The sequence below is a fragment of the Myxocyprinus asiaticus genome, chromosome 43 (genome assembly GCF_019703515.2).
Source record: "Myxocyprinus asiaticus isolate MX2 ecotype Aquarium Trade chromosome 43, UBuf_Myxa_2, whole genome shotgun sequence".
Classification (NCBI taxonomy): domain Eukaryota; kingdom Metazoa; phylum Chordata; class Actinopteri; order Cypriniformes; family Catostomidae; genus Myxocyprinus; species Myxocyprinus asiaticus.
In genome coordinates this window covers 27,749,321-27,771,670 of record NC_059386.1, presented here as the reverse complement: position 1 = coordinate 27,771,670, position 22,350 = coordinate 27,749,321, and the positions used below count along the sequence as shown (strand labels likewise).

At 43.2% G+C, this 22,350-nt stretch overlaps 1 protein-coding gene across 1 annotated transcript in view; it reads left to right on the top strand.

The window, feature by feature from the left end:
• The window catches only part of LOC127433687 (ubiquitin-like protein 3), a 49,159-nt gene extending 26,865 nt beyond the window's left edge, over positions 1 to 22,294 (top strand). Inside the window, exons 2-5 of the mRNA XM_051685780.1 lie at positions 2,568 to 2,676; positions 16,248 to 16,334; positions 17,660 to 17,737; positions 20,783 to 22,294. Of these exons, the coding sequence (XP_051541740.1) occupies positions 2,568 to 2,676; positions 16,248 to 16,334; positions 17,660 to 17,737; positions 20,783 to 20,835 (327 nt within the window). The 3' untranslated portion in view covers positions 20,836 to 22,294. The remainder of the gene's footprint in view (positions 1 to 2,567; positions 2,677 to 16,247; positions 16,335 to 17,659; positions 17,738 to 20,782) is intronic.
• Positions 22,295 to 22,350: the final 56 nt, after the last annotated feature.

The window sequence follows — 22,350 nt, the reverse complement described above, 5'->3', positions numbered from 1 at the left end:
ACTGTATTTAATGAAAAACACTGTGGTACCTCCAGTACTATGAAGCTTGAGTCCATGTTACACCGATGAGGCAACTGTGCAACACTTTTTTCTTTTTTTTTTTCTTTTCTTTTTTTTTTTTTTTTTACAAAGAACCGTCTATTGAAGTGTTCCTTGTCTGAGTGAGAGGTAATCCTGCGCAGAGCTAGATTCCACTCGCTGTACTCTTTTGTGTGTTTGTTTAAATGTCTGGCTGGCCGTCTCTCTGCCTGTGTGTCTGAGTAGTTTGAAATGGGGTTTCCACTCAAATATTCCTCATAAAGCACCTTAATGAGCTGAAGCTGTACTCTGTGTTATCTCTCTCTCTCTCTCACACACACACACACACACACACACACACACACTGCTACCTCTGAATGTTATGAAAATGCAGATGGTATCCAGAATACTCTTATCTATTTCCAAAGTCATTCACTGTCTTCAAGTGTGTCTTTGCAATCTCTCTGAAGAAGTGTTTTAGGTTTATTATCTGATTTCCCTTGTTAAAAGTACTGTGGTGGTACAATAGCAGAATATATACATGATACTGAATGATTACCACATTCATACCCATATTCACCTGGTATTTACCAAGTAGGTCTATAATAACTGGAGAGAGCTATCAGTTAGCATTCCCCATCTCAATGGCAGTTCTGCCGATGCTTAAAGGAATAGTTCACCCAAAAATGAAAATTTGCTGATAATTCACTCACCCTCTTCTTTTTTCTTTTCTTTTTTTTTTTTTTTTTTTTTTTACAAAGAACCGTCTGTTGAAGTGTTCCTTTTCTTGTTTTACTTTTTACTTAAGATTTGAGAACATGAACTGGCTAAGTCTTTTGACTATAATTTTACACATTTCTGTTAACAGCCAGATATGTTCTTTGCAATAAACAATAATTATAACACGCTGCTATTTGGTTTATATTGATTTATTGTGCCTTCTTTAAAAATCAAATGTCTTACATTTTTAAATTTTTAATTTAATTTGAATTTTGTTAATATTTAAGTGAAAATTCGAATTTAGTTTTTTAGCCCTGTTGACAGACCGAGTGTCTCCCTGTTGGTTGATACACTTTCTTTAGAAGAAGAATTAAGTATGTGTTTTTGTGTTTTGATTTCTCTGGATGGGTTGTTGGAGTGAGCAGGCTTGCTCCTGGCTCTAATCTATTTCTATAAAGTGCTTAGGAGGATCTTTGTTTCCATCTGCTGGTCTTCACTGTTACATCATTGCAGCTGGCAGTGAGAGAGTGTTAGTGTGGGAGGAAGGGCAAAATACTGGATTCTCTGATGTCAGACACATAGTAACACGTGCATTGGACATGCACTGCCCAGAGCGCCTCTCTCTCTCTCTCTCTCTCTCTCTTTCTCAGCATATGGTTTGAATGGCTCTTCTGGTCTTTGCTTTTAAATGAGCAACACTCTGTGATCTGAATGAATATGATAATGGACATTTTTCAAATTATTTTAATTGCTGGAGTACTTGCACAAACAGCATAATCGTGCTGATGAATCATTGGTAGTCTACAATCATCAAAAGGCTTGACTTTCACTGAAATAAGTACACGATGGAGGATATACTGTATGAAAGATTAACCACTCATTATATGGCCCCATCCTTAAACCATAAAATGAAATCACATTAATGTCTCTCATGAAAATCATTCTTGTCAAGCTTTTGCTTTTAAATAACCCAGTGTTTCCTTCTCATGTGTTTTTTTTAAACTTTCGTAATATACGTTCATGGTCTTAATGTTTCCACTGGTGTGCATAATTCCAAAGAAAAAAATGCCTTTATAGTCTTTCATCAAAATGTAAAAACTTGCTTTTTTCTTGTTTTCCTCTACTCTTAAAAATGTCATCAGCTAGATATTGCTAAGATTTGGTGTGATAGTGTTATAGCATCTACCTGTCCATTGTAGGTCTTATTAAAGACCTTTTTAATTGTACACTAAGTATGACTGTTTAAGTCTAGTAATTCAACAGACTGGTAAATTATATTCAGATGAAAATCTGCCACAACAATCTCTATAAAATTATATTAAAAAAATCCCTATCCAGTGATCATTAACGACTCGCAAGGTAATGGAAAAGCCATTGTCAAAAAGTGTGGGAACCCAGTAGAAATTTTGTTAGCAAATTCACGTTCAGGTTTGGCTTCATTCTTGAATGGAACTCAGAAATCTGTCACATTACAGAAACCGAAGTAAATTGGGCTGCGAATGCCAATTCAGTTTAGTTAGTTCACCTAAAAATATTGGAATTATTAAAAATTCTGTCATTTACTCACCCTCATGTCCTTCCAAACCTGTATGACTTTCTTCCGTGACTCATTCACAATGAGGCTGTCAGTTACTGAGGCTTTCCCCAACATTCAGACTAACATAATTTTGTGTTTCATGAATGAAAGAAAGTAATATGAGTTTGGAACAACATGAGAGTGAGTAAATAATGACAGAGTTTTCATGTTCGAGTGCACTATCCCTTTAAAGGTAGTGTAGGGGTGGTTCTAACAAAGGTTCTAACAATCTATTGTTGTGTTTGTGTTTCAGATCAACTTAAGGCTCATCTTGGTGAGTGGAAAAACAAAAGAGTTCCTGTTCTCTCCAAACGACTCTGCGGCCGACATCGCCAAGCATGTGTATGACAACTGGCCAATGGGTGCGTGACCATTAACATCCTAAAATATAGGTTGCCACTACTGAATGTGTCCACCTTTTTATTGTAGACTGACACTGTTGACTTGTGTCAAGGATTTTAGGGCTTTTGTCGCCTGACATTGTTTCAAGTCGATTCCTCTTTTCATCCTTTTCTGTTTTCAGATAATCTGTGCTGCAGACAAATCGGTCTGTCTGAGTGAGAGGTAATCCTGCGCAGAGCTAGATTCCACTCGCTGTACTCTTTTGTGTGTTTATGTTTAAATGTCTGGCTGGCCGTCTCTCTGCCTGTGTGTCTGAGTAGTTTGAAATGGGATTTCCACTCAAATATTCCTCAAAGCACCTAAATGAGCTGAAGCTGTACTCTATGTTATCTCACACACACACACACACACACACACACACACACTGCTACCTCTGAATTTTATGAAAGTGCAGATGGTATCCAGAATACTCTTTCATCTATTTCCAAAGTCATTCACTGTCTTCAAGTGTGTCTTTGCAGTCTCTCTGAAGAAGTGTGTTTGGTTTTAGGTTTATTATCTGATTGCCCTTGTTAAAAGTATTGTGGTGGTACAATAGAAAAATATATACATGATACTGAATGATTACCACATTCATATCCATATTCACCTGGTATTTACCAAGTAGGTCTATAATAACTGGAGCTATCCGTTAGCATTCCCCATCTCAATGGCAGTTTTTGGTGACTATTCATCCGATGCTTAAAGGAATAGTTTACCAAAAATTAAAATTTGCTGATAATTTACTCACCCTCAGGCCATCCAAGATGTATCTGAGTTTCTTTCTTCATCAAAACAGAATTTAAGATTTTTAGGATTTCATTTCAGGCCTCCTCTTTTAAACAATGCAAGTGAATGTACTTCATTTTTTTGACGGTCCAAAATGCATATTTAGGGTGCATCAAAATAATCCACACGACTCCAGTCGACAAATAAAGTTCTTCTGAACCCAAACGATTGATTATTTTTTGAAACAAAACAATACTTATATACTTTTTAACTACAAATGTTCACTTCTGTACATCTCTGTGACACGCGCTCATGAGAGGGATGACGTAAGCTTGTTGGTAAGGTCACGTGTCACATGGAGGAGGAGGCAGAAAGTGTGTCGTTAAAAAGTATACAAGTATTGTTTTGTTTCTAAAAATAATCTATCGTTTGGGTTCAGAAGAACTTTATTTGTCGACTGGAGTCGTGAAATGAAATCATAAAATCCTTAAATTCTGTTTTGATGAAGAAAGAAACTCCCGATACATCTTGGATGGCCTGATGGTGAGTAAATTATCAGCAAATTTTCATTTTTGGGTGAACTGTTTAAGCTGTAACGTTAAAGGGAGCATCTGTTTGTTTGACTAATTGCAGATGAAGAGATTGTCTTAAAACAGGTTTACCAAACATTCTTTTTGCTACTTCATTTAGTGACACTAGTGTAGCAGAAATTACATACAGTACTCCACCTTTAAGCCAGTGGTCCTCAACCTTTGTTTGATGACCAAAAAAAGAAAAAAACACAAACTCAACATTTGTATTTGCTTAATTTGCTCGATGCAACTTCGATGCGTTGCATCATTTTAAAGTTTTGTTAATAAATTCAGCAGGCTTATGCATCATGAATGTGAGACCAAAACATGCGTTTCTTGAATTCAAACAGATGGAGGGCTGTATCTGGGGCCTATAAAATGAAAATGCGAAGACAGAAACTAATAATAAAAGTGGTAATGTTATTATATTTCAGAAATAAGTGAAAACACCAATAATATTGCATATTTTGTCCTACTGAAATGCTCATTCTACATTACAGCATTGATTTTGCGTTGGATGTAGATGTAAATTTACTGGTATCAACAACAGTAAGGTTATCTATAAAAAGTAAAAAGTTTACACCTAATTTATGTGACTAAATTATTCTAACAGTGTGACTGAGTTGGAATTCCTTTCATCAGGTTCTTATTGATTCAAACGAGTCATCTCTCGGAATTTCTGAAGGCAAACAAAAACAGTTATATTTTATTACACTCAAACAAAAATATTTTAGCCTATTTGTTTTTAGGAATTACACATTTCTATTTAATCTAAAAAAAAAAAAAAAAAAAAAATTTATATATATATATATATATATATATATATATATATATATATTTTAAGCATTTAGTTTAAGCCATTAGTTGACTAGTTGCTAGTCGCATGTTTATGATATTAATTTAATTACTTATATATTTTTTAGGGGGCATCAGAAAATGGTTTGAGTTCCAGGGCTGAGAAAATATGTCATAAGTAACATTGCTAACACTGTTCTACATTACAGAGAAATACTAAACTGTAATAATGAGCCTTTAAAATATAAATTTTACAAGCACACACACGAAGCAAGCCGCAACGACACTGGCAAAAGCTGTAATGATTGTGAATGTGTCGGAAAAACCAGCAAGGAGACTGTCTGAACATTTTGTTAATTTATAGAGAGAAATGCACATTAGGGTTGTGCCGACAGACGATGATCTCGGGGATCGACGATGGTCAGAGTGATCACCAATAGCTGATACCTTTGACGATGTCAAGACGATATTTGGCTCGTTTTCCCATTAATGTATTAAATAAGTATTATCATTATTATTATTAGGCTACTATTATTATCAAATTAATATTACAAATAATTTGCCTGTAGACACACAGACATGCGCTTGAAGAAACGCACTTTATTATATTATTAAGAACAGATGACAGAAAAGCCGTCTATGCACATGCATGACACGCTGTTTGTACGGAGGCGTGCAGTCTCGTGGAACATGCGTATGTAAAAGGTTCTCACTCTTTCTTTGTTTCTGTCTTCTGAATTTTTTTTTTTTCAAGAAGAGTATCGTCTATGAGTGCTGCAAATGATCTCAGACATCTCAGCTCAGAAGGTGCTTTGAGTTCAGTTCGCTTTATTTCCACAGAGCAGTTCATTGAGACCACAACTCTGCAGCCTATACATCTGTGATTAAATCATAATATAATGCAAAAATACGTTCACCTTGAACCATGATTTATATTTCAGTGATTATTATCATCATTATAATTATTATTTTTACATTTATAATTGTTTTTATGTCTTCATTTGTGTAAGTAATTTTCCGCCTGCATGTTTAGACGGATATATGCCTGACGGTAAATGGAAAGGTGGTTACTTATATACAGTATATATATTATTTTTTAATCACTTCATTATTTTAATTGCTTTTTCATTTTGTTTGGAATGCAATTTGAATTTAGAAATGTATTTGATTTAAAAAATTTCGTTTTTTAAATTAATTTAATTTTCAATGCAAAATCACTAAAGCAAGAATATTCACCGATTCCTCAGCCCGGGGGTTGCCGATGTAAATGGATTTTGCGATATATATATCGTGAAGGAGGGAACAAAACAAATTTATTCGCACACATGATGTATTTTCCCAGACAACGAAATACCCGACCGTTAGAGAATGCACAGATGAAGTAGGTTAGTTTCCAAAGAGATGTTGCCCTTCACAACTGTTGTAAAGCTATCTTTCAAAAAGTTGAACAACACACATTTTAATTGCACTTAATTTTTTTCCAGTTTCATTTAAATTTTTAGTTAAAATAAATAAAAAATAAAGTTCAAAGTTTGAAATCAAGGTGTCTTGCTTTATTGTGTAGGCTAAACCTTAACTCTGCTTAACGAAAATTACCCCGAAGTACCACCTATTGTCTAACCAGCGGTAATACCTGTGTTCATCGGTTTCCTGTGTTTTTTTTTTCTGCGACCAACCGACCAATCAAAACTTGGTCGACCAAGACTCTTCTCATCAGCTAACCTTTGGTCGACTATTAGGGGGCAGCCCTAGTGTCTTCAAAAATTTCCTGTTTCAGAGGCATACCCAAAATTAAAGACTTATAATTTGTCAAAAAAAAAGAAAGAAAGAAAGAAAGGAACAGCTGAAAAATCACAAAAAAAACTTGAGCCAAAACGTACTTTTGTTTTCTCATTTTTCTGATTTGATATTATATATCTCTGGGTGTAAATAAGGTGGCTCCAAAAAAAATTTCAGAGGCTTTTGTGTTGTTCCCAATCATGTCAACTGTAACTGAGAGTACGACAAAGCAATCAAGTTTATCATAGTGTCCAAAAACATCCCCAAGTGTCCAAAAGCCTCTCCAAACAAATAAAACATAATAATTGTACATAACAACTAAGTACACATGGAAACTCAACAATGACTAAAGGCTTGCATAGCATGCAGACATGATTTTAGTAATGAGATTTCATAGAATGAGTCATCATTGAGTCTGTGTCATGTACTTGGCCCTATCTCCTGGTGGCCATATGTAACATTGTGCTTCGTGTGGATTATCTAATGATCTATGCATCTGATTATGTTGTGTGTTGGCTCATTTTAAAGATAATGGCCTCCTCTAAGTAATGGTATGTGATATTTTATGTTCCCTATCTGTCACTCACTCGACGTTGTGTCAATGTAGTGACACTAGGGGTCACTCTTGGGAGCCCTAAACACCTCTGCTTTTTTAAAAAAGGCCAATGGGAATTGGCGAGTGGAATTTGCATGCCACTCCCCCGGACATACGGGTATAAAAGCAGCTGGCATGCAACCCCTCATTCAGATTTTCTCTTCGGAGCCGAGCGATTGCATTCAGTGCACTGAATTCAATTCAACTCAAACTGCTGGATTTTACGGTGCATTTCAGCGGCTTCTCCCCCTCTGCACCCGTGGAGTGCAGAGAATGCCCCTGGGCGCTTCAGCAGAGCAAACAAAGAGTATATTCTAAAAAAGAGTATATTTTCCATCCTAAAAGAGCGGCACACATGGAACGTCTTTTTAAAGATGCCTTTCCGTTTGTGTGTTATTCCTGGTTGCGGTGGTTATCTCTCCGCTTCTGATGGCCACAATCGCTGCCTTATGTGTCTGGGCGCTGCCCACGTGGAGACATTGTTTGTGGATGGGTCTTGTCCTCATTGCGAGAACATGACCATGGCAACGTTGCGGTCGCGGTTTGCCTTCGTAAGAAAGCAAGTCACCCCAGCGGCTCCCCGCCTCGGTCCTTCTACCTACAGGTATGAGGCCGCGTTGGCTAGCACTGGGGTCGATTTGGGGACTTCAATGGGAGCACCTCCGCCGCGTAACCCCCCACGGACTTCCCATTCCTCAGCACGCTCGCTTGCTCAGATGAAACCGCCTGCTCATCTCAGGGCGAGTTCGACCTCTTATTCGGGTCCCGGGAAGACGATGGGTTATCGAGCGCAGCATCGGAGAGCCTCACGCTCCTTGCGACAGCCCCCCCTGGCGAATTACCCTGAGGAAGGACCTTCTTTCTCAGGGATGGGGCACCATCTGACACCCGTGACCAGACCTCTGGAATCTCCATGTCTCCGTTCCGTTGGACGGGATGCGGAAGACCTGCAGTGGTAGACACGATCATTCAGGCTAGAGCTCCCTCTACGAGGTGCCTGTATGCCTTGAAGTGGTGTCTGTTCGCTAAGTGGTGTTCTTCCCGATGCGAAGACCCCCAGAGATGTGCAGTCGGATCAGTGCTTTCCTTCCTGCAGGAGAGGCTGGAGGGGCGGCTGTCCCCCTCCACTTTGAAGGTGTATGTAGCCGCCATTTTGGCACATCACGATGCAGTGGATGGTAAGTATTTGGGGAAGCACGACTTGATCATCAGGTTCCTGAGAGGCGCTAGGAGGTTGAATCCCTCCAGACCGTGCCTCATCCCCTCGTGGGACCTCTCTGTAGTCCTTCGGGGCCTACGGGGTGCTCCTTTTGAGCCCCTGGAGTCAGTTGAGCTTAAGGCACTCTCTTTGAAGACTGCCCTCCTGACTGCGCTCACTTCCATCAAGAGGGTAGGGGACCTGCAGATGTTCTCTGTCAGCAAATCATGCCTGGAGTTCGGTCCGGGTTACTCTCACGTGATCCTGAGTCCCCGACCGGGCTATGTGCCCAAGGTTCCCATGACCCCATTTAGGGATCAGGTGGTGAACCTCCAAGCGCTGCCCCAGGAGGAGGCAGACCTAGCTTTGGCGTTGCTGTGTCCGGTGCGTGCTTTACGCATCTATTTGGATTGCACGCAGAGCTTTAGAAGCTCAGAGCAGCTCTTTGTCTGCTTTGGTGGACAGCAGAAAGGAAGTGCAGTCAGAGGAAACAGAGGATCGCCCACTGGGTCATTGACGCCATCATGATGGCATATCATGCTACATTTGCCACCTCCCGTGGGGTTACGAGCCCACTCTACTAGGAGTGTAGCGGCCTCCTGGGCCCTGACCAGTGGCACCTCTTTGGCAGACATCTGCATAGCAGCGGGCTGGGCAACACCCAACACCTTTGCGAGGTTCTATTATCTCCGGGTTGAGCCGGTTTCGTCCCGTGTGTTGTCAGGTCCGAACAGGTAAGTTCCGGGACAGCAGGCCGGGTGTACCGCTTGCGCATAGCGCCTTTCCCCCCATGAGGTGAAGACGTCTGCTTTTTACTCCCAGTCATGTTCACAAGTTGTGATCCCTGGATGACTTTCCTCCTTAGCCCTGTGGCAGACGAGTTGCTGGCCCAGTACATGTGCTAACTAAGCCCTGTATTGGGGTAGGTGCTCCACATGCGCTGGTTCTCCATAGGTGACCCCATGTGATATGTCTTCTGCTAAATCATTTCCCTGTCGGTAAACTGTGTCTCCCTTGGGCAGAGGTTCCTCTGCCCTCGATCACCGTGTTTGTAGAACTCCTCCCCTGTTGAGTAGGACCTACCATGGGACATCTCCACATGACATACTTCCTTTTTGGGGAGAAAAGAGAGGAAAAGAGGCCACGGCTGTGTTAGCCTGTCCCTATTTGTTGGGCAGTCAACTTGTTCTCAAAGGACCATTTGACTCTCATAAGAATGTTGGGGGAGGTTACGTGGCAGCCTGGTGCGCTGGCTACGAGGCACACAGCGGTCTGCCCGTCTCGCACCGCCAGTCCACGTAACGGTTCAGCTAGTTGTGGTGTTTTGTATAGGGACCCCTAGTGTCACTACATCCACACAATGTCGAGTGAGTGACAGATAGGGAACGTCCTGGTTACTTTCGTAACCTCCGTTCCCTGATGGAGGGAACGAGATGTTGTGTCCCTCTTGCCACAACACTGAACTACCCGCTGAAATGGCCGGGACCTTGTCTCGGCTCCTCAGCACAAAACCTGAATGAGTGGTTGCATACCAGCTCCTTTTATAACCATATGTCCTGGGGAGTGGCATGCAAATTCCACTCGCCAATTCCCATTGGCCTTTTTTCAAAAAGCAGAGGTGTTCAGGGCTCCCAAGAGTGACCCCTAGTGTCCCTACATAGACACAATGTCTCATTCCCTCCATCAGGGAATGGAGGTTACGAAAGTAACCAGGACGTTTTGTTTACTTTTTGTGAAGTTATAAGCAAAAACATGGCATATAAGAAAATGTCTTGGTTACTGATGTATCCTCTGTTCCCTGATGGAGGGAACGAGACGTTGTGTCAATGTAGATCATTGTGTCGATCTTGAGAGCCCCAATCTCCTTTGCTTAAAATAGAAAAGGCCAATGGCAAGTGGAATTTGCATGCCACTCTCCGCCCCAGACATACGGGTATAAAAGGGTGCACCACTCATTCAGATTTATGCTGAGGAGCCGATAGAGAATCCCGGCCATGTCAGCAGCCAGTTCAGCACCGCGGCAGGAGGGACACAACATCTCGTTCCCTCCATCAGGGAACAGAGGTTACATCAGTAACCAAGACGTTCCCTGTTTGTCACTCACTGAACCATGTCACGAGGTATGGAAGAGTGGACACGGGCAAGCTGCTGTGTGCCTCGCAGCGAGTGCTCAACCACATCGTGACCTTCCAGTGAGTTAGGTAAGGCGTCTCCCTAGTCCTGAGGCACTTACCCAAGGAAGCTACCGGCAGAGCCTTACCTGATTGCTGTTAAGCAATTTCTCGCCGAGCACTTCCTAGAATAACGCTGGGAAGTGCTCATCCCTCTCCAGGAGGGACCACTATGGAGACCATATCCTATCAGAGGGAGGTTAACATGTGGAGAATCTCAAATGGACTTACCAGCGGGGAAGTTCACATATGGAATGATACCACCGGAGGACCCTATCTGCAGAGAGGGTACACAGCAACAGTGACCGAGGTAGAGAAAGCTCTGGTGAGGGGAAACACAGGGTTCACCTAAGGGGAAACCTGAACAGTGGAAACTCATCATAATGGATTACCAAGGGGTAATCATCATGCATGGAGCACTGAGCCCGAGCACACGGGCTCACCTGAAAAGGGGCATACCACCAGTACTGGGCCTGGTGCCGTTACTCCTCTGCCGAGTTCGTCACCGAAGAGTGCTTAAGAAATAAAGAGGCATCAGGGTTTCACCGGATACCGGGAACTGTTGTGGACAAAAAGGCGCACATTATCACCTTTTAAAAAAGGGGAAAGGCGCAATGCAAGCGATACACCCAACCGGCCGCCCGGTCTACCTGCTGTTACTGCGTAACACTTGGGTCAAAACCGGGTCTGTGCATGGGTTGTAAATCCTCGCAAAGGTATTAGGTGTAGCCCAACCCGCAGCTCTGCATATGTCCGCTAGAGAGGCCCCACCTTGCCAGTGCTCAGGAGGATGCAACACCTCTAGTGGAGTGCGCCTGTACTCCCAAGGGGCATGGCAAGTCCTGAGATTGGTATGCGAGAGAAATGGCATCCACAATCCAATGGGCTAGCCTCTGCTTGGAGACAGCTTTCCCCTTCTGCTGTCCTCCAAAACAGACAAAGAGCTGCTCCGAGCATCAAAAGCTCTGCATGTGGTCCAGATAGATGCGCAGGGCACAAACTGGACACAGCAACGACAAGGCCGGGTCTTCCTCCTCTGAAGGGAGCACTTGCAGGTTCACCACCTGGTCCCGAAAAGGAGTGGTGGGAACTTTGGGAGAGTGTGCTGGCCCGAACTCCAGGCATTCGCTGGTAACAGAGAGCGCCTGCGGATCCCCCACCCTCTTGATGAAAATGAGCGTCACCAGGAGGGCCGTCTTCAGAGAAAAAGTTCTGAGCTTGGCCTGCTCCAGGGGCTCAAAGGGGGCTGTCTGTAGGGCAGGTAGGACCACAGAGAGAACCCAAGAGGGAATCAGGCGCGGTCTAGGAGGATTCAACCTCCTCGCACCCTTGAGGAACCTGTTAATCAGGTCACGCTGTCGTGAGGGTCTCCCGTCCAGTGTGTCATGATAAGCTGCTATGGCAGCCACGTACACTTTCAGGGTAGAGGGAGACAGCCGTCTCCCCAGCCCTTCCTGAAGGAAAGACAGCACAGACCCAACGGCGCATCTCTGTGGGTCTTCCCCATGGGAAGAACACCAGTTCACGAAGAGATGCCACTTCAAGGCATACAGCTGCCTCATAGAGTGGGCTCTGGCCTGAGTGATCGTATTTACCATCATTGGCAGAAGACCCACTAGGTCTTCCGTGTCCCATCCAGGAGTCAGACGTGGAGATTCCAGAGGTCTGGCCATGGGTGCTGGAGCATGCCCTGCCCCTGAGAAGGTCCTGCCTCAGGGTAATGCGCCAGGGAGGTGCTACTGCCAAGAGCATCAGATCCGAGAACCAAGTCCGGTTGGGCCAGTACGGCGCAATGAACAGGACTTGCTGCTCGTCCTTCCTGACTTTGCACAGAGTCTGTGCAATGAGGCTCGCTGGAGGAGACGCATACTTGCGCAGCCCCCGAGGCCAGCTGTGTGCCAAGGCATTCGCGCCGAGGGGGGCCTCGGACAGGGAGTACCAAAGGAGACGGTGAGATGACTCTTGGGAGGCAAACAGGTCTACCTGCGCCTCCCCGAATCTCTCCAAAACCAGCTGGACTACATGGGGGTGGAGTCCCCACTCCCCGTTGAGTGTTACATGCCGTGAGAGCGCGTCCGCTGCACAGTTGAGAACGCCCAGAAGGTGAGTGGCTTGCAGAGACTTCAACGTATGCTGACACCAAAGGAGGAGGCGTCAGGCGAATTGCGATATGCGACGCGAGCGTACACCGCCTTGGCGGTTTATGTATGCTACGGTTGCTGTGTTGTTGGTCCGGACCAAAACATACTTGCCCTGAATCGACGGCCGAAGCCTCCTCAGGGCCAGCAACACCGCCAGCAACTCTAAGCAGTTGATGCCTGCCCATTGCACATGGTGCCCAGCCCGAGTTCATGGCGTCTGTCATGACCATGACGCGCCTTGAGACCTGCTTTAGGGGAACACCTGCCCGTAGAAACGCCAGGTCCGACCAAGGGCTGAAAGTCTGACGGCACTGTGGTGTGATGGTCACACGCCGGGTGCCGTGGCGCCATGCCCACCTCGGGACTCGAGTCTGTAGCCAGTGCTGAATAAGTCTCATATGCATCAACCCAAGGGGGAGAACCGCCGCAGAGGATGCCATGTGTCCCAGGAGCCTCTGAAATTATTTCACTGGCACCGCCACCTTCTGCCTGAATGCCACGAACCAATCCTGACATCGTACTGACGCCAGGATGCACTTCTGTGTTAACATCCTGTAAGGCTTTGTTCAAGGCACACAGATCAAAGATTGGGCACAACCCTCCCCATCTCTTGGGTACGATAAAATAAGGGCTGTAAAAGCCCTCGCGCAACTCGGCTACGGGGACGGGATCTATTGCTCCTTTCGCCGGCGGACGGAGGCTCCCTCGCCCCGCACCGTAGTGGAGAGGATGCCACTGAACCTGGGCGGGTGTCTGGCAAACTGGAACGCGTAGCTGAGGCAAATCGTCCTAATGAGCCACCGCGAGGGGCTGGAAAGCGCTAACCAGGCCTCCAGCCACCGCGACAGCGGCACCAAGGGGACAACTGGACTTACCGTGCCCGGGCAGGGAGGTTCGCGGAAAGGCAGAGCAGGCGCCCCACCTGGAAGACAGCCCAGGGGGAACGTGCTGCTCCGCAAGCCTGCAACGGTGGTCGGTGACTGGGGCGGGTGAGCGACCCCAGAGACCAGCATACTTACCTGTTCGCTGGCTGTCTCTCGACGGAGAATGAGGGAACAGGAGGTACTCGCGTTCGCCTGATTGACCGGAAAGACTTCCAGTGCCTGGACGTCGCGAGTGCGCTAGCCCCAGGAAATGAGGGGACTGCCCTTTTACTTACCATGTGGGTGCAGAGGCCCAGGGGGCACTCGGGGATAGAATATTCACCACACGCTGGCCCAGGGGCGATGGTTGGACTGGAGAGATCACCTGGGCCAGACCGGTCGAAGGCAGTCACCTCATCCCTGGGCTGCCCGTGTCAGGGCTGCCTTGAAGCCCATCTGGAGTTTTTGGGGGCCGACTGACAGGCAGGTGGAGCCGACTTCCTGCAGGAGGATCTCTTTCTCTGAGGCCGGCGTACATACTGGTTCGGGAGCCAGGGCCAGCACCGCAGGGGAACAGCTCTGGGGAGAAGCAGATGGGGCACGAGACTTCGGAGGCCTGGAGGCGGCCAAGTTGCGCTGGCAAAATGTGCTTAATTGCCCCGGTCTGCTTTCTCACCGTCGAGAATTGATGGGTGAAATCCTTGACGGTTTCGCCAAAAAGCTCCTCTTGGGAAATGGTTGCATCGAGAAAGCGGACTTCCTCGGCGTCACGCATCTCCGCAAGATTGAGCCACAGGTGCCGCTCTTAGACCACAAGAGTGGACATCGTCTGGCCCAGGGCGAGGTCGGTCGCAGTACGTAGTTCCTGCATCAGCCCTGGGTCGGTTCTACCCTAGTGCAGATCTTTCAGTGCCTTGGCCTGGTGGACCTGCAGGATAGCCATGGCATGCAGGGCAGAGGCAGCTTGACCCATGGCCTTGTAAGCCTTCGTCATTAATGAGGAAGAGAACTTACAGGCCTTGGAAGGGAGCCTTGGTCAGTCGTGCCAGGTGGCTGCGCCCTGCGGGCATAATCCACCGCTACAGCGTACTCTACCTGGTGGAGCTTGACATATCCCTTAGCCACTCTGCCATCGAGGGTAGTCAGGGTGGATGAGCCCGCGAAGCATGTACGGGCAGAAAAAGTTGCCTTCCACGACTTCGTTAGCTTCTCGTGCACTTCCGTGAAGAAAGGTACCGGGGCGCAGTCGTGAGTCACGCTCCAAGCCCAGAAGCTCATTATCCAGCCGCGAACGCTCAGGGCAGGGTGGAGGATTCCACTAAGCCCGATGTTCGCAGCCGCCCGGGCAAGCACGGCTGCCAACTCAGCGTCCGCCTCATCCTGTGCTCTACCGCCTGTGGGTGGGAGCTCAGAAGATTCATCCGCTTCCGATAGCAGGACCCGCCTTCCGATGCTGCGACCGAAAGCTCATCCTCGTCGCGAGCCGCGAATGACACATTAAATCTGCCCTGAGGCGGACCGCCTGTATCGCTCGACAGCTCTTCCGGATAGAACGATCGTGCTGGGGGATGGGAGGTCCACAGATCACCCGCGGTGCTTGCCGACCCGGCCGGCTGAGCATCAGCCCAGGGCGGACCAGGTTGGGGAGCAGCCGCGGTGGCTCCTTGCTTCATAAAGAAGGAAGTGAGCTACGACCACAATGTTCTGATGGGCATGTTCTCGCAATGAGAACATGTCCCTTCCACGAAAGCTGCCTCGGCGTGCTGGGGCCCCTAGCACTCGAGGCAGATTTCATGGCTGTCCGGAGGGGAGAGATAACGGCCATATACAGTAGCGCAAATGTGGAAGGACAACTTTAAAAAGACGGCAAGCGTTTGCGGGAGCTCTTTTAGAAGGAAATATACTCTTTTGAATATACTCTTTTAGCACCTGCGGACTCAGCTGCCGAAGCGCCCAGGGGAAACACAACACTCAACCGTGCGAGGGTGTCCGCTGATATGCTCTGTAAAATCCACTCGCCAATTCTCATTGGCCTTTTCTATTTTAAGCAAAGGTGATTGAGGCTCTCAAGATCGAACCCCTAGTGTCACTACATCGACACAACGTTGAGTGAGTGACAGACAGGGAACAACTGTTCACATGAAACATAAAGGTCAAAGACATATACTTAGCTATTACTCATTATATTTTTGTCTGTGAGTAAAAAAAAATAGGTTGTATTCTACTCTTTGGGAGCTTTCCAACAACATATGACACATGGCTATATAAACTGTTTGATGTTTTACAGATTGTAATAACATGTACAGTGCAATTTATGTTTATTTTTATTTTTTATAAATTAAATTAAAGAACACTACTGATTTGTCTGTGAATTTCAAAGCACTTGTTCTGTTTTGGTCATAATGCCTACATGCATTATGTAGAACTACGCTTACAAACGACACCTATTTTGTGTTGGTCAAGAATGTAGTTATTAATATTTTTACTTAATACTTTAATACTTATTTAATACTTATTTTTTCTCACGGGCCCATCCGAGCTTAAAGGGTTAAATGACAAAACTTGAGTGTAATGTACCCTGATAGTGATGCAATGCAAGCTCAACATTCAATAGAAGATTAGAATGGGATCAGAGGTGGAGAAACAGGGAAGATTCATGTCTGATTTTTCTTTCTCTTTTCTCTCTCTCATTCATTCTGCTTGTCACAGACTGGGAAGAGGAACAAGTGAGCAGTCCAAATATCCTGCGCCTCATCTACCAGGGCCGTTTCCTACATGGCAATGTGACACTAGGAGGTGAGCTGCCCTCCTGCACTTCTCATTGCCATTATTAATTTTAAAACATATCACACCCTAAGCTGGACTCTACTGGCTGTCATTCACACAGTTTTGGAACTGTTCTCATTGGCAAAGCAAAACTTGCCATATTGTGTCTAAAATATAAGTTATACTGTAGAAAATTTTTGTCAGGTAACCAAAAAAAAAATTGTTTAATGAATAAACGTCTAAATTAACTGATTTTTTTTTAGCCAGAAATATTACTTATGGCTAAATCAGCCTTACATAACTATATTACTGAAGGACTGACTTAAACAGACTTGACCTTAGGTTGTCACGTGATTGGATGTGTCGTCAATGTCAATGTTTCTTTAACATTGAAGCCTGGCCTCTCTCTGCTGAGTGGAATACTGAATCAGCTGTGTCCCAGTGGACTGTTATGACCACACAGATATTTATTTTGGATTTGTGGTGGTTTATTTCAGTCAAGGGTGTGATTAAATTCCATCACAGTTCAGCTGATTGTAAGGAGGTACCCAGAAATCTAGTTCACAGTCCCGAAACACCTAAGTGTTGCCATGCAGATTTCTCAAGCCATAAACAGAATACACTTCCTAAACTAACAAAAATATTGCCAGAATGCTTCAGCAAGTATTGATGGAAGCACTGAGGATGATGAGGATACATGGAGGGAAAAACGTAGAGATATGAAAAGAATCAAAGAAGAGATTTTGTATGGCTGACAGACCTGTCTATCTACAGTATCTGTCTGTCTGTCTGATCTGTCTTAGTTGAGACTATTGATCAACAATGAATCCTCTTTAGTTGAAATATGTTATTTTACCCCTAATGCACAAATAAACAAGCTCTTAGATCCTCCCCCAAATTTGATGAAGGTGTTCGTAAATATTTGCGACCTATCAAAAGAGTTTCTCAGACTATTTACTCATATCTGGGGAGTCTTTCAGTATGTTTTGTCTGGGGGAGCATTTCCCAAGGCTGAGTAATTGAGTGAGTATAAACTCATTATTAGCTCCACGTTCTGAACTTTATTGGCCAATGACGCGATGGTGGAATTCAGACAGGATTTGCCAGAAAAGTCACTTTGATAAAACAGGCCGACAAAGTTTGGCTGGTCTTTGCAAAGTGGGTCAGGTCAGTGGCAGCTCTTGATAATACAAAGGCTTTAATGCCTTGCTCTCATCCAGGTGTTCACATATCGTGTCTTTTACCCTTTGCATAGTGGTCTACATGCTTTGATATTGTAGGTGGTCTAATGTATATCTAAAATACTCTCTTGTGTTCATTCAGTCTGACAATCTTTTTTTTCTCACTTTTTGCAGCTTTAAAACTGCCTCTCGGAAAAACTACAGTGATGCATTTAGTTGCCAGAGAGACACTGCCTGAGCCAAATTCCCAAGGTAACATTATAACATTCAATCTCTTTTCTCTCCAGCCTTTGCTCACTTTTGCACATGCTCCCTGCCTTACTGCAGCCTTCACTTTGTTAAAAATTAACAGTTTATATGTGTCACTTTTGGGCTCCTGTATTATTCCAGACCCAAGTTTTGGTTCACCAAAATAAAATTGCCTCAACCCTGTCACATGACAATTTTTGGGCAAATTAAATTGGAAGACCATTTAATTTTGGAACGTAGTGCTTGCTGAGCTTAGTCTAACATGTTAGAAGCAATCGCAAAAAGGTTTCTTTTTTGTTGTTGTTGAACTTAAGGCACATTTTCATGAAAATGTAAAGACCAATGATTTATTTATAATATGTATTAATGTCCATTTCAAAATAATAGAAAAGGCTTTGGGATCTATTTTCATGACCGCGCTAGGCACAGCGCTATGCACGACTGTTCGCTGCGTCATATCCAGTTTTTGTTAAAGTGCTAATTCTAAGTGCAATTTTCATGCCAGTGCAACACGCAAGTGGGCAAGTGCTTGCGTTATCTGTGGGTGTATGCATGCAAACTGCGGGTGTATTGTATGTTAATAAAGTGCCACAAATCGTGATATGCTATTTTCCTGAGAAATAGGTCATTAGGCCAAGGTGTATGAGAACTGCATCTATTTTTTTGTCCCAAAGTCTAAAGTTTGGGGGTTGCAGTTTGGGGATTTCACCAGCAGATGATATCAAAGAGCTATCGATCACTTTTAATACTAGCCATGAATTGATGCAAGATGCAAATGGTCCATATTTCTTTTTTCTAATGCATTGCATAGAGCCTATTTACACTACCAAATTCTTATAAATGGGGTGTCTTCATTGATATCAACAGGGTATGGAATTTTTAAGCGCATGCTTGCATGAAAATACTTCATGGCCATGCCCACTGACTTTGCATGTATGACATATCGCATAGCATTGCAATTAGGACGTAGTGGTCTTAAAATAGGGTCCTTTAATGAGATGTGTACATGTTTTTTTTTTTTTTCAAGGTTTAGATGTCGCTAATGTTGTGAGCTGTTCAGATGAATATACAGTATGAAATATTACCAGTCTAAGAATTACCCATGTATAAGACAATTACTTAGAATTGTTTTGATGGTGTTGTTCATCTTACTTATTTTTCTCATGCAAAAGTGCAGTGAATTGATTAACTTTATGATTCATGGTCCCTTGTTAAACCTTTATTATTATTGCTGTGAGATATTCACTAAATTAAAACAATTCCTAATTAAATTGAAGTCAGGAATTGTCACTTTAATAAAAAGGAGCTTAACTGTTAATGTAAATGTTTCATTATACCAAATAATCCTCTTGGATATGAGGTGACATTCTCAGTTCTGTATGAGTTTGTATTTTTATATATATTTGTTTAATCATTATTTATGAATGCCAGGGCACTTTGTGTTTTGAGAGAATCCTTGCTCTGTCCTGTAGTCATATTCATCAGTTTTAAAGATTATGGCTGTGTTCCACAACAGCTATCAACTGATGCATGCGAGTAGTATGAATAGATTCTGGACATACTTCATCTGGAGACGTATTGATCTGTATATATGACATAATAACAAAAACCGCGAAAATAATGTACTCTGGTTTTGTTAAACAAGCACCATTAAACCATAAGGAACAACTTTCTTGGCATATACTGTATAGCACTTACAATTGAAAAGAACCGCCTGACTCGCGGTTCACCGCCGTTCTTTTAATTCCAGCGTTTGAATGAGACATCTCCTAAACTCCCAAGGGATTATGGGATCTTTAAGTGTCGTGTCGATCTGCACTTCAGCATCTCGCCGGAAATAGTAGGTCATCCGGCTATTTCTCACTTACTGTTTTATGAATACTGAGGATTCGGACATACTACTCCATTGGCATACTGTTTTTGGCATACTATATATTAGGGAAGTATAAATATTCAGATGCAGCGGCACTCAAAGACAGTTGAACCAAGCACAACAGAATGCAGTGATCTCAAGACTGGTTTTTTAAAGTTTCAAACTACGTTTAACTTTACAAAAAGCTTTACTAGAGCAGTAAAAGCACAGCACTTTGGACTAGAGGCACTGAAAACTAGTGAGATATGACGCAACCAAAGTGAGCGTCCATCTGACGCATTAGTACATAGGCCAACAATTAAAAGTAGAGCTGAGGGAAGTAGGTCAATAATCTGGATATGTTCAATGATATGGAAATGAAACAAAAAATATCTACACTTTTAAAGCCACTTTTTTATGCTAAATGCTTGTCTGAATATTATATTTATAATTATTTTAATTATTAAAAATTACCTTTTTGGGGGGGCCTTTCTCAGTAAAAATTGCACTGTAAAATCTAATGAGTTGACCTGACGGTTTGCATGCTTTTTCTAAGTAAACGTACTTATTCGGCTCAAGTAAACTAAAATTATTTTTTTAAGTAACATTAACTAGTTACAAGTAAACTTAACTAATCTGTGATTAAAGTATCATTGTTTTTATTTAAATATTTAAATTGCGTTATAGCATGTCATACAGTTTAAGAGAAATTATGACTGTAATCTCGGTTAGCTATATGGCACTTTGGATTCTCCTCAGTACTTCTTAGTGCACATAAATCTGGACTTTTGTTAAGTACAATGGAGTAACATTTCTCGTGTTTTGTCTGCCATCTTTGCTCATTGCAATACATTATTGGATTGCCTTCTCTGCGAAGGCTACATGCGATGCTGCCTAAGAATTTGGTTAAAAGAAGGTATCTAAGTTAAGAAGGTTTCTCAGTATTTATATAACATATCATGCAGGAGCATTAAAAAGATCTTAAAGTTTTAAAAGCACTTTGAAGGTCTCGAGACACCTGCGTTCTGTTATATTCCTTGCAGTGCGTCTCTCTTTTTGACTATATTATTATAGCTTCGCATTAAGTGCACCTATGATGCCTTAAAATGCCATCTAGGTAGGTCGCTCACTAGGTTTTGAAACAGAGCCATTCTCTATCTGAGCAACAGTGTTAAGACCTTGTGTTTTTGTTACAGGTCAAAGGAACCGAGAAAAGACTGGAGAGAGCAACTGTTGTGTGATCCTGTAAATACATCCCTCCCGCCCTGAATGAGTGTGTTCGATTATCCTTCGCCCATGCTGCTGAGACACTCGCATAAACAACTACTCACACCTGACTCCCATGAGCACCTGACCAGGACGAGAGTTTTATGTCACTCGCACGGAAAATCACAACCAAGAGAGAGGATAAAATATTGAGCTGCTCTGCATTGATACAAAACATATTTGTATCATTTCTTGTCCATATTTAAGCCAAAAGATGTGAAGAGATTCCAACCCTGAAAGAAGCAGATAATTAAATACATCCCACCTTCTCGCACACACATTCCCACCCTTTCTAACACCTTCACACACTAACTCATGCGCTCATTTAAACATGCACACACACACACACACTCACACATAAGACCAACAATCCTCCCAGTTTGCACACGGAGGAGGTCCTTGTCTCTCCTTTTGAATTGCACATAGTAAACATTCGTTACTGAGTGAGGAAGAAGAGATTTTCCTTTTTCAGGCTGTGAGAGGGGGAGATGTGTGAGAAAGATTAATTTACACAGGGTCTGACGAACTTTTTGCATTTAACAAAGCACCAGATGTGCGCTTTGCTCATCACACTTGACGGATCTGATTGGGAGGTGTAAAGGCATGCCGTGATCTACGTCTGAAACAATAGCACACACCTACTGGTGGTTTAACCTCTGCTTCGATGCATCACCGCTACAGTTCAGACAATTTTTGAGATCTATGTTTTCTTTAATTGACCAACCAGTGTTGTGTCTGCCCTCTTTAGATAGATATGAGCTGCTCTCTTTTAGGAAAGGTAAGATTTATCCCTTTATTTTCCAAGTGTAGTGGTGTAAATTAATGCTATGGAATGAAGTTTGGTTTGATTTCTATTTCCCCTCCCCTTTTAAAGACAAAAAAATTTGTTTGCACAACACAGAAACATGAACTGTTTCATCTAAATCTGTGTAATGTTTTTCTCACTTTTTAATATTTTTTCCAAATGGGAATTGTATTCGAAGGTTACTTATGTGTAGAGTATATTTAATATGAATCTTATTGAGAACATATCTATAGATTGTTGATATATATTGGTGTCTAGTGTATGATAGTCTAAACAGTCTAAAATAGTTAGCTTATTTGCATTTGGAACAGTGACATGCTGACAATATCATGTACCTAACAGCAGTAATCCCCTCTAATGGCTGAAGAATTATTGTACTGTTTTATTTTTAAAATGTTCATAATTTGTTATAATCTTTTTTTTTTCTTCCTTTCATTTCTCTTTTTGTGGTCTTTGCTTTATACTTTTTAACACCGCACTAGGTCTGAAAAATATTGGTCCTTATCAGGGTTCAAATCTGTACAGTGCTTAAGTTTAAAAAAAAAAAAAAATGTAAATAAAACTAACGCTTCTCATTCTTTAAACTACAAATTTAAATATATCTATAAACTGAATAAAGAATCCAGAATATTGAAGTGAAATACTTTTTGCTTGGTGTTCACATTCATATTGGTAATATCAAATTGAATGGTT